Here is a 12,447-nt window from a genome sequence, read left to right as displayed (position 1 = left end):
GTTCAGATTTGTGAGTTGGGAAATGTTCCTATAATGTGGTGGTGGCTTGGGGATGACTTGGTGCAAAAAATCATTCTTTGGCTGTAGTGGGGGAGGGTGGTCTTTGGTCATGGGGGGAGGGGGGCTGCCTGGGGGGGCGCAAATCCAGATTTTGCCCCGGGCTCAATTTTCCCTAGCTACACCTCTGCCTGCCCATTTCCAGTGAGGCTGACTCAGTGGCAAGTGGGAAGTAGTAGGCTCCAGGATACAGCTATGTGCACAAATACGGACAGCAGCTCTCTGTTTTTAGTTTATGGAGACAAAAACTCTCTTTGTTAAGGTTTCAGATTTTTTGGGAAAGCTGAGGTGGTCCCTTACAAGTTTGGAGAAAAATCTCCTGTCTGTCAACATGGTACTGATCCACAGATTTAAGTATCCAAAGATTTGGCCACACTGAGCATTAGATAAATTGATGTTTAGTTTAATCATTGGATGGCTACTGGTTTGAAGTTATTACCAGACATTACTGTCAGAGTGACTAAAACACAATACCATGGCAACATGCATATGTAGGAGTTCCAGTAACTATCAGGAATTTATCAGACTTGCAAGAAGGAATCTTTATTTACTAGTATCAATATCATCAAAGAAAGACTAATTGCATTAACAGCCTTGCTTCCTTCTCACCATCTATAGTGAGAGCTTTCTATAGTACGGAAAAAAAGGATGTAATCACAAAAAAGAAAACAAAAAAATGCACATGAGTCTGATCCCAGAATTGCCTATTATACAATTTTAAAGGGCATTTACCTTTCTTTTCATGGGCAACTGGAGGCTTTGCTTCCTTTAGTTTCACTGCAACTGAAAAATCCAATTTGCTTAGCTTAAAGGTATGCCTTGTGCCTTGTCTTACATGCAAACATATAGATTTCTAACTTTAAAAAAGACATATCTGCCGAGAAAAAAAAAAACTGAAGCAGCATTAACAGAGATTTTTTAAAAAACCTGTAAATTGTGCATTTCTGAGGTGGCAGGGGAGGCATCTCCCGCTGATACCTTAGCAAAAAGGTTAAATGGTCGATTGGTCATTATGAAGGCTTTCTTGGGCTTATGATTCCCTTGATATACACTGTCAGTGCAATCCTAAATAGAGCTAATCCCAAGACATTGACGTCAGTGGGCTTAGACAGATGTAACTCTGTTTAGAATTACAGTATGTGTCCAGCAAGGTTGCGCTACTAGTTCATAAGGATATATGTCTGGGTTTGCTACTGCATAATAAGTGTAGCTATTTCCCCCATGTTCCTATTTCTCAAAAGGCCTTCAAATGTGCTCTCTTCCCAACAGGAAAGGGAAGAATCACCCAAACAGCTATGCTCTTCATGTCTTTTACATAGGGCCTTTCCCCACTTACCTTAAGCCCCGCACTACTTGAGGAGAGTAGCACGGGATCCCCCGGCACTCCTCACGACAGGGGCAGAAACAGCGCAGCCGCCCCGACGCTGCTGCTGTTGCGCCCCCTCAGCACGCGGCATCCCAGGCGCTCTTCTTAAGGGCGCCTTTTGATGACCCCACGCCCTGGGATGCCGCACGCTGAGAGCAGTGCGTGGCATAGGGGGGATGGAAAAGAGTGGGGAGAGGCCCAAAGTTGCACCAATGAAATCAGAGGTTTGTTTTACTTTAAGAAAGAACATTAGTGCAAAATATGTAGCAAATTTTTCCATAAAGTATTTCTCCATTTGAGATGACAGACTGCTTTTCCAAAGTAGCAAAGAGATATTTAATCATCTTGCCAAAAAGTAGCTAATTAAATATTACTTTCTGAATAAATTATCAAAGAACATTACATTTGTTTTAATTATTACTTTTTTAATCTGCAAAATTACTTATTTCTGGAAGATGTATATATGGTTTTTCTCACACTCACATCTAGATGGATGTCAAAAATCATTTGTTCCATTACAAACACATAAAACTAGTTAAACAGCCATTTGCTATCATATTGTCTTGATAACAAATATCAGTAAAAGTATTGGAAGGGAATTATGCAAGGGAATTATGAACAAACACAAGTAAGCAGAAACCGGGTGCACAGTGGATTGTTTTCATTATTATTTGGACTTGTAATATATGTATTGCGTTCATTAAAAAAAGAAAACAGTTATAGAAAATTAAATGAAAAGCAGAATGAGGTATAAATTGTGAAGGTCTCCAATGGTCCAGTATTGCTTCTGCAGAATATTATGCTAGAATTTTTATGGATCTGCTTTTGAAAAGTGCATGGACCAGGGAGCCACTGTTTCACAAGATTAATGGGCAGCCCAATCCAGATAGGGGGAGTTCCGTGGCAGCGAGGGACAGCATGGCAAAGGTAGTGCTACACTGCCTCCAAAGGGGTTTCGAGCACTGCAGAAAGGAGGAAAATTTTAAAAAACCCTTTTGCCGCTAAACAGGCTTAAGCCACATATTGGTGATGTAAGTCTGTGCCTGGGGAGGAGGGTTTCCTGGAAGGCTTATGGAAGCCAACTAAAATCAACTCCACCCCAAGAATGCCCCCGGTCTGCCCCCTGCCATGCAGCATGTGCTCAAATGCTAGTGCAGCTCTTGGGAGTTGGCTACTTCTGGATGTGACTGTCACAGAGCTGTGCAGCACCCAGCATTTTTACTCTCTCCTCTGGCATAGGTGTCCCTTATGCTGGCAGGATGATGTTCCACTGCAGCCCTCTATTGCTCCCACAGGTTGATTCACCTCCCTCAATCTGGACTGGGCCCACAGAATGCTATTCTGGCTGTTGCAGTACAAGTTCACACTTGCACAGACCTAAAAATCAGTGTTTAACAATATCAATACTCAACACCTTCTGTCGGGGCACACCTGCCAAAGGAACACGGAGCAACCCATGTCTCTGGGCGCCAACTATCTGGTCACATGGGGGCAGAAAATGCCCCCCTACAGACTGAAACCTTCGGCTGGCTCACCAGGTGCCCCTCAGCCTGGCCCCTCCAACCCTGATGGAGGTTGGGGGGGCAGCAGCAGCAGCCGGTAGGTTGCGGCAAACTGTGGGCCCGCTGGCTGCTGCTGGCCCCCCTCCCAGCTCAACATCCATTGGTGCTGGCCCTGCTGCCTCCAAAGACAAGACAGCAGGGCCACTGCTGATGGAGGTTGAGTGGGGGGGGGAAGGGGGAAGCAGCAGCAGCTGGTGAGTCACAGCAAACCATGGGCCCGCTGGCTGCTGCCGCCCCGCCAGCTCAAGTGGGCTGCGGGGGGGGGGGGAAGGGCAAGACCAGGTGTTGCCCCTGCGTGCCATTTCCCCCGATACGCCTCTGCCTTCTGCAGAGTTTGAGCAAAGAGATAAATGATGTATTGTCTTATGGACTTATCAGTGATCTGCAACTTTAAGAATAGTGCCTACCTTTTTCTTTGACAGCAACTGGAAGCTTCACTTTTTCTTTTATAACATCTAGAAAATGCATTGTTCAATTAATCACAAAACTCTCACTCATATGCATAGAGATGCTGAAATCATGGAGAAAAGAAAGAAGGGGCATGGATCACAGATATAGGTATATGTAAAAATAATTAGATGGAGGCATCTGAGGCATTGTTCAGTTTCCCCCTAATTTCTGAAATAGTTGTAACTGTCAGCTCTGTCAGCTCTGCATGGCAGGGGGTTGGACTTGTTGGTCCTTGTGGTCTCTTCTAACTCTATGATTCTATGATACAACAAAGATTACATATTTAAGGAATGAACTCCCTTACCCATTCTTCTATCTAATTCTAAAGGAGCCCATTTCTCAAAAGTCCTTCTATGTACTTGCTGTCTTCAACCTTTCTCAGCAACTATTTTTTATTAATGTTGCACTTTCTATGCACATGAACAACTCATAAAACTATGACAGAATGTCATTCTGTTAACAGTATCTATTTGACTGAAAGGGAACCTTTTATACATATGACATTCCTCACATTCACACACACAACTTTATACCTCCAGCTGGGCACTTTTGAATAATAGTTTACTGAGACTTTTGACAAAATCAGTGATGCTTTTGAGTCACGGAAATTTAAGTAATATCTAATGTTACAGTTTTTAGAGAAGATGTGCAATTAAAGGTTTATATATCTATTTCAAAAATACTCCTTCTTAGGTTCATATATTTAGACATTTCTTACCTCTCTTGCTAGTAACTAATGACGTCAAATCTGTTCCTTTAATGGTCCCTGGAAAAAAGTTATCAAACACTGAAGCAGAAAGTCAAATCAGTGATTGTACAGTTTAATTTTTCATGTAACACTATGTGGTTTCTTACCATTGATTTTTGAAGGAGCAGAAGGTTTTGCTTCTTTTCTTTTAATGGATTCTAATAAGAAATATTAAAGAGTTTCTTTACTTTTCATGAGATATCAGGGTAGAAAAATAAACTGACAAATACACAAAGGAGGCATACAACTAAATAAAGATTGAAATGTTAGTGTAGTCTGGGTTCCAGTTTCAAAACTTATTCCATGAAACAATGATGCCAATCTTTAATAAATAAGTCATACATTGTGGAGTTTCTTAACGAACAGCAACCCAGATTTTCCATAAATCCAGACAGGACTAGTATAACATAACATTAAGGAGCTGCATGATGGCAAGAATCAAGGTGTAAGACACAAGGTTGCTTACAAACCCCATTCTATTCCTCTCCGCACAACAGACACCTTGAGATGTAGGTGGGGCCCACAGAATTCTGAAGAACTGTGACTAGCCCAAGGTAGGGTTGGTAAATGGGAAAAAAATTCGGCCCCGGTTCGGATTCGGGTCCAGTTCGGATGTATGGGGTCGGATCCCCCCATATCTGAGCCTGCCAGGCTCGGATACACCCGAATTTCCAAGATTCTCGGGTTCAGTTTTTTATTTTTTTGCTGTTTTTCCCTGTTTTGGCCTGCAGGGGGCGCATTTTTGAAGATATTGGCATGAAAATTTCAGGGTATCTTCAGAATACTGTTCTGATTATGCACCCCAAGTTTGGTGCAGTTTGGTTCAGGGGGGCCCAAGTTATAGACTCCCTCAAAGATAGCCCACATATTCCCTTGTTTATGTCAATGGAAGCCAATGGAATATAGGGGCTATCTTTGAGAGATCTCTCTTAACATAGGCCCCCTATGAACCAAACTGTACCAAACTTGGGGTGCATGATCAGAACAGTATTCTGAAAGATACCCTAGGCAATTTTCATGCTGATACCTTTACTAAATGCGCCCCCTACAGGCACCGCAGGATTTTTGCCCTAAGATTCTGTGTGGTTAGCATTGAATTTTTTCCAATTGCTTTCAATGGGGGGAATTCCTGGGGTGCCTGCAGAGGGCGCATTTTTAAAGGTATCATCACCTGCTTTCAGGAGTGTCTCCCAAGCGCTAATCTGATCATACACCCCATGTTTGGTGCAGTTTGGTTCAAGAAGGCTTAAGTCATGGACCCACAAACAAATGGTCATTATCACCCAATGTCGAGGAGGGATAGAAAAATGCCAAACCATTTTTTTAAAAGCCTTCGACAATACATTTTTTTACTAAAAGCTAGAGACACCAAAATTTCAAGGAGGGTATCATCTGGAGACTTTCATGATCATACCCCTAGGTTTCTAATTGCAGTTTGGATTGAAGGGCCAAAGGATCCTTGAGGAACACTTGCTTTTTTAAACAGATTTTTGTGCTACCATTGTGTGATGTTTGTGTGATTTTGGGGTGACCAAGAGAAAAAAATCATTAGGATCGGTGAGGATCCATTCTTTTTTTGATCATGTTTTTGGGGGGGCACTGTTGGGCCATGAAGCGTGGAGGATGTGTGGAACTGCTTTGTGCAGACTTGTGTGTCCTAAGGACTTGTGCCATGATGTGGTGGTGATTTTGGGTGACCATTAGAAAGAAAAAACCATGCGGATCCTTGAGGATCCATGCTTTTTCTTTCTCATGTTTTTTGGGGCCTGTTGGGCCATGACTGATGGGATGTGTGACTGCTGTGCAGACATGTGTCTAGGACTTGCATGATGTGGTGGTGATTTTTGGGTGACAAGTGAAAAAACCATGTGGATCATAGAGTTATGGCACTAACCATGTTTTGCGGCACTGTTGGGCCATGAAGCATGGGATGTGTGACTGCTTTTGTTCCAGACATGTGTCTAAGGACTTGTGCCATGTTGTGAGTGAGTGATTTTGGGTGACCAAGTGAGAAAAAAAAGCCATGCGGATCCATGAGGGATCCATGCTTTTTTTAACCATGATGTTTTGCGGCACTGTGGTAAGAAACTCCCCAGGCAGATTAGAATTCACACATAAATTTATTAAAGTTTTTTAGTTAGTTGTTCAGTTAAAGTAGTTGATTTTTTTCAGTAAAAGTGTTGTTTTTGCCACATTTCTAACATTGGGGATGTGGCTTCTCTGCTTTGTTTCTTTTTCCCCCAGCACTTTTTTCTTCCAGCCTTACTGTGCTGTCCATCTGCCTTCCACTGGAGTGGAGAAGCCTGTGGACAGATGGGCCTTTCCCCACTCCCTTCCATCCCCCTATGCCGCGCGCTGCTCTCAGCGCGGCAGCGCGTCAAGCACGCCTCCCAGGCGTCCACACGACCCCGCGCTCTGTGCGGGGGGTGGTCAAAAGCCACCGTTCAGAAGAGCCTGGGATGCAGCAGCTGAGGGGGCACGACAGCGGCAGCGGTGGGGCGACTGCGCTGTGGCAGCCCCTGCCGTGGGGAGGAGGAGGAACCCAGCACTACTCTCCTCGAAGTGGCGGGCGGGGCTTCTGATAAGTGGGGAGAAAGGCCGAAAGCGGCCTGACAGCCCAGGCGGCTAAGCTGTGGCAGCCGCCCTGCCGTGGGGATGGAGGAGGAACCCGGCGGCTGCTCTCCTCAGATGGCAGCGGAGCTTCTGATAAGTGGGAAAAATTTAGCTGACATGGCAGGCGGCTGGCTGGCAGCGCATCCTCTGCGTGGGGAGGAGGAGGAACCCAGCTACTCTCCTCAATGCGCGTGGGGCTTACATTCAGAGCAGGGGAAAGGCCCAGCGGTAGCGTGAGGCGGCTGTGGCGCTTGCAGGTGAGGAGGAATGCCAGCTACTCTCTCGTGGCGAGGCTTGTAAGTGGGGAAAGGCCAGCTGGCGGTGGCAGGCGGCTCTTTGGCCGCCCCTGCCACGTCAGGGAGGGAGGAGGAACCCGGCGCTACTCTCCTCAAATGCGCCACGGGGTTCACGGTAAGTGAGAAAAGGCCAAAAGCGGCAGCGGTAGAGGCGACTGCGCTGTAGCAGCCCCTGCACGCGTCAGGAGGAGGAAGGAACCCCGCGCTACTCTCCTCAAGTATACGGGGCTTACGAAGTAAGTGGGGAAAGGCCCAGCGGCAGCGGTGGAAGCGCCCTGCGTCAGGGGAGGGAGGAACCCGGCTACTCTCCTCCGAGCGAAAGCGGCGGGGCTTCACGGTAAGTAGAGAAAAAACCCAGCGGCAGGCGGCACGACGTGGCTGCACCCCTGCAGGTAGAGGAGAACCCACGGCGCTACTCTCCTCCGTATACGGGGCTTACAGTAAGTAGAGGAAAGGCCAGCGGCAGCTGGCGGAAACTGCGTGTGGACTGCCTGCGTGGGGATTTTTGGAGAGGGAGGAGCCCAGCTCGTCCCACCGCCTCAAGTAAGCAGCGGGGCTTGATAAGTTCGGGGAAAAGGCCAGCGGCAGGAGGCGACTCGCTGTAGCGCCCTGCCGTGAGAGGAGGAACCTTTGCTTCACTACTCTCCTCAAGTAGCGCGGGGCTTCGACAAAGTGAGAGAACCCAGCGGCAGCGGCGGCGGGGCAACTGGCAGCTTGTAGGACTTGCGCCCTGCGATAGGAGGAACCCAGCTACTCTCCTCCATTAGCGGGGCTTCTGAAATAAGTGGGAAGAGCCCGAAGTGGCCTGTGGGTAAATGGGGTCTCTTTGGGTGAAACTTTGTGGCGGACCATTCTGTAGGGTTTGTTTTTATTTTTGGATTTTGAAGCCCCTTTCGTCCCACCGCCACTTGCCAGAGGCGGCATGGGAGTTGAAGTCTGGGGTTCGCCTTGGGTTGGGTAGGAAATAGAGGCTGGGTAGAGGTGGGTGCCGCAGGACTTGCGGGGGGAGTAGGGTGGGAAGCGGCGCCTGCGTGATGGGGTTGTTTGTTTTTTACTTGACTGCGTCCAAGCTTGCTTGCGACTCATTTCGTCCCGGCTTACCCAGGGAAAGTGAACTGGGCGAAAGGGAGTTAAATTTTATTTCCCAGAAGCCGCTGGCTCGGGAGAAAGCCGCTGGCTTCGAGGAAGAACCAACAGGATTCGTTTAGGTAGAGGCAGGCAGGCTCCTCAGCTCTCACGACCCCCTCCGAACCCCCTCGAACGGCCGATACTGATTTTCGGTTGCGTTAGGAGGCGAACCGCCATAACCTAGCCAAAGGAATACTCAGCAGCAATGTAGGAGTGAGAAAACAACCATTATACCACTACAGGTTGTTCTTCAAGTTCCCTGCAAAAGCAAGGCATTATTTTGCTTGTTCAAAGATGCAAAAATTACCAAGGCCAGCACAACATTTTACCTTTCAAATTATCCTGACCCTTTGCCTTCACTTTATAGAGGTTTTGAATGAATACCATATTGCCCAAATCTCACTAAATGACATTGACTGCCAATGAGATACTATTAACATTTCATGTGCCCAGATCACTGCTAACTGGATAACGAACAGGCTAGAACTGGAAGAGAGGGTGGGGGTGATGTCTGGAGACTCACAATGCCTGTTTAATGTAAAAGAATGCTACAACTTGTAACAGTTCTAACTGCATTCTAACTGTCTGACCTGCAAATTTCTTAATGGCACTGGACAGACAAATGACAGGCAAATTAGTTGCATTAATAACTATTCGTTGAGAAAGACTCTGTGTAACTTCAAAAAATTGTTCTTACTCCCATGTCCTCATATGATGTAATAGCTACATCTCAGGCCCACTCCACACGGGCCTGTGAATCGGCGGCACACTGGTATAAATGATGCTGGTGTAGTTCTGGGGACTTTCACACGCTTCTGTGCAGGGAGCCCCAGAGCTGCCGTGGCTTGTGGAGTCACCTTCGCATGGAGGTGCCTCCATTTCAATTTTAAACTTATCTCCTCTTCCCGGCACAGCTCTGCAGGGACAAGGGAACATGGCCATGGCAACACCTTGGGGGTGGAGGGCAGTGTGGGCATGACTCCTCATCCCTGCAGAGCTGCACAGGGAGAGAAGCTAAGTTTTTAAAAGATAGGATGCGTCTAAAAGCGCTGCCTTTGACCTGATGCTGTTCGCTCGGTACTGGTTGCACAACGCTGTTTTTGAAAACAGCATTTCTTTGCCACTTGGGAGGGGGAATCACCCCAGGAATGGTGTTTTTACTGTGTCTGTGGCGCTGTTTTTGGCCCGTGAAAAATGGGCCTCAGTCAAGCAGATCGATATATACAACTACATACAGCTATGCCAGACAACAATAATTGTTCAATTAGCCCTGCACTTTGGTCAATTGTAGATGTTGGAAATGAATGGAAGTAGTGGAACCCCAGTTGATTCATATGGTCTATTTCATGTGTCCATTGCACCATGTGAACAAGGAAGGCCAAATCTTTCTTAGAAGAAGAAGAAGAGTTTGAATTTATATCCCCACTTTCTTTCCTGCAGGAGACTCAAAGGGGCTTACAATCTCCTTGTCCTTCCCCCCTCACAACAAACACCCTGTGAGGTGGGTGGGGCTGAGAGAGCTCCGAGAAGCTGTGACTAGCCCAAGGTCACCCAGCTGGCGCGTATGGGAGTGTACAGGCTAATCTGAATTCCCTAGATAAGCCTCCACAGCTCAGGCGGCAGAGCTGGGAATCAAACCCAGTTCCTCCAGATTAGATACATAAGCTCTTAACCTCCTATGCCACTGCTGCTCCTTAAAGAGACCTTAACACAGATCTGAATGGTATGCACCTTAACAGCTTTATCTTTAAATTAAAAAAAAAATAAAGGGAGAATAGAAGTCAATGGGACTTGGACTTTTATAGACTCAGGTGTTTAAACCTTCATCTTGAAGGTATGTCAGCATCAATCACACCTCAGCAACACATATGCTGCTGTTTGACTGCATTCATGTCATCTTCAAAGGGTTACACAATAATTTTCTAGGCTTAGAAAAAAATTACATTTAAACTTTTCACATTTGTATGTTGCCATTAGGGACAGGCATGAATTCTTACTACTTTCGTGATTTAAAATCTGATTTAACTATGAGAACTATGGATTTCAGATTTATTTTCACTTGCTAAGCATTACCTTTGTCTTTCAATGTCCCACAATACTTTCCTTTGGCAAGTTCTGCAGAATAATGTATCATAGTTGTGTTATTTTTCAGATAGCTTATAAGATTTATATACATGTGTGAGAAAAAAATACCCAACAAAGTCAATGACAACCAATCCAAACATATTGAATAATAATTTAGGGATTAAAAGTGTTTCCAGAAGGTTAGTAAAAAAGAGAGTATATGTGATAATACAGATTTTCATGCCTGGCCTCTACTACATATTTAAATATAACTTGCTTCCAAATGGATGTTTAAGCCTTCGTACTGACGTCATTTGAATCATTATGGTTATAATTTATAGTTTAAATGAATCCATGTTGCTTTACCTTTATCCTTATGTTTTTGGGTTCCAGGAGGTTTCACTTCTTTTACTTTTTCAAGTCCTGCAGAGCAAAAGTTATTGTGAAGCCATGGTTCTGAAATCCAGAGACTAGAAATCACATGCTATAAAAGGTGTTAGGGTTTAGGAAAAGTCACATAAGGTTTGTTCAATATAAAGTCCTGACTCTTTCAGAGTTTAGCTGATATCTATCACAACAAAACAAAATTTATCCTTCTGGTTCATCTCTAGAGAAACAATTCTGATCTGCATCAACAAGTCTGAGAGAGTTTATTATATTTTTACCCCACCTCATACTAGCATCTCCAGGTGGCTTACAAAGGTTGAAAAAAACAATTAAAACAACAGAAAAACAATATGAACAAAATCTAACAATTAAAACAGCAATAAAAATCACATTAAAAGAACCCTAATTCCCACTCCCACCCCACCAAACCAGCAGGTGTAGAGTTCCAGGGAGGCTAAGCAAATGCCTGATGAAGAGGAAGATGTTTTTCTGGGTAATATGGCTGTGTTCCACTAGTATTTTCTCCTGATGTTTCACCTGCAACTGTGGCTGGCATCTTCAGAGGATCTGGTGGTAGTAAAGCTTGATGGAACACAGCCATACAACCCAGAAAACCCACAACATCCTAGTGATTCTGGCCAGGAAAGCCTTCGACAATATATTGAACAGGAAAATCTTCGCCATGTGCCTAAACCCATAAAGGGTAGGCACATGGTGAATCTCCAAGGGGAGAGTATTTCAGAGCCTGGGGAAAATCACAGAAAAAGCCGTCCCACGTGCCTCTGCCCCCAAACCTCGGTGGCGGGAAATACCACCAGGAGAACCTCTACCTGTGAACTCACTGTCAGCAGGTACACACAGACAAGGCACTCCTTGCACATGTACATCGTGAGTCAGATGCAAATTGAGACCACACTGGACATCCTGTGTCTAGAAGCACACTGCTGTACAAGTCTAGATCTCAGTGGGCAACCACAGTGAAGCATAATGCAAATATCAAAAAATCCAAAGTTCAAAGGCAGATCATTACAAATAATTTTAAATGACACACTTGAAGCTATTTGCACTATTAATCTAACCAAAGTTGCCATAAGAGTAACTATTGCCCTAGCACTGAAGTTGTGTATTCTGCTGTGCTGTGGCAGAATTAAAAACTGAAAAGCAAGACTAAAAAATAGTAAAGAAAAATCAAAATGGTCATCCAATATATATTGAAATATGTTTGTTTGTTTGTTTGTTTTAAAAATCATCTTAAATGCACCTATGCAGTGATTGTGGCAAAAGAATCTCCATGCAAATTGCAGCACAGTAACCAGCATTAAAGAATTATTTATGCAATTCTCATGCAGTTGAAAACTGCAGGGTTCATACCCACTGTACTGAGTATTTAATCTAAATACCCATGCTCGCATTAGGTCCCACTGATTTATTTAACATCCCATAATTCAGACACCAAGGGATCCCAGGAAAAGCACATCTGTGTGTTCCGAAATAGAACAAAAATGATAAAAGGAAAGCCCTTCAAAAGTATTCCTTGTTTCTTTTAAATATATTTTCAATTCTTTTAAGGTATTAAAGAACTCATTTTGAATGAGTTTCTAGTTTGGCTGATGAGAATTTTCTGGGCTGGGTGGCTGTGGTCTGGTAGTTTTTGCTTCTCATGTTTTGCCTGCATCTGTGGCTGGCATCTTCAGAGGTTTCTAGTCTTTTTTACTGCTGTATGGCAGAAGTGCACCACTGCACTGTTCTGGAGCAAAGGTGCAAATGTAAAATAGA

General features: G+C 44.8%; 1 protein-coding gene across 50 annotated transcripts in view; it reads right to left on the bottom strand.

The window, feature by feature from the left end:
• Nucleotides 1-12,447, bottom strand: part of TRDN (triadin) — a 294,546-nt gene that overhangs the window by 50,503 nt on the left and 231,596 nt on the right. For all 50 annotated transcript variants that reach the window (XM_048491475.1, XM_048491557.1, XM_048491551.1 and 47 more), the window contains 6 exons: nucleotides 10,651-10,707; nucleotides 10,294-10,335; nucleotides 4,291-4,341; nucleotides 4,154-4,201; nucleotides 3,393-3,440; nucleotides 790-840 (listed from right to left, as the gene is read on the bottom strand). In XM_048491475.1, coding sequence (XP_048347432.1) covers nucleotides 790-840; nucleotides 3,393-3,440; nucleotides 4,154-4,201; nucleotides 4,291-4,341; nucleotides 10,294-10,335; nucleotides 10,651-10,707 — 297 coding nt within the window. The remainder of the gene's footprint in view (nucleotides 1-789; nucleotides 841-3,392; nucleotides 3,441-4,153; nucleotides 4,202-4,290; nucleotides 4,342-10,293; nucleotides 10,336-10,650; nucleotides 10,708-12,447) is intronic.

The sequence above is a fragment of the Sphaerodactylus townsendi genome, linkage group LG01 (assembly GCF_021028975.2).
Source record: "Sphaerodactylus townsendi isolate TG3544 linkage group LG01, MPM_Stown_v2.3, whole genome shotgun sequence".
Lineage (NCBI taxonomy): Eukaryota > Metazoa > Chordata > Lepidosauria > Squamata > Sphaerodactylidae > Sphaerodactylus > Sphaerodactylus townsendi.
The sequence above is the reverse complement of the archived record's forward strand: the minus strand, read 5'-3'. Positions and strand labels throughout refer to the sequence as shown.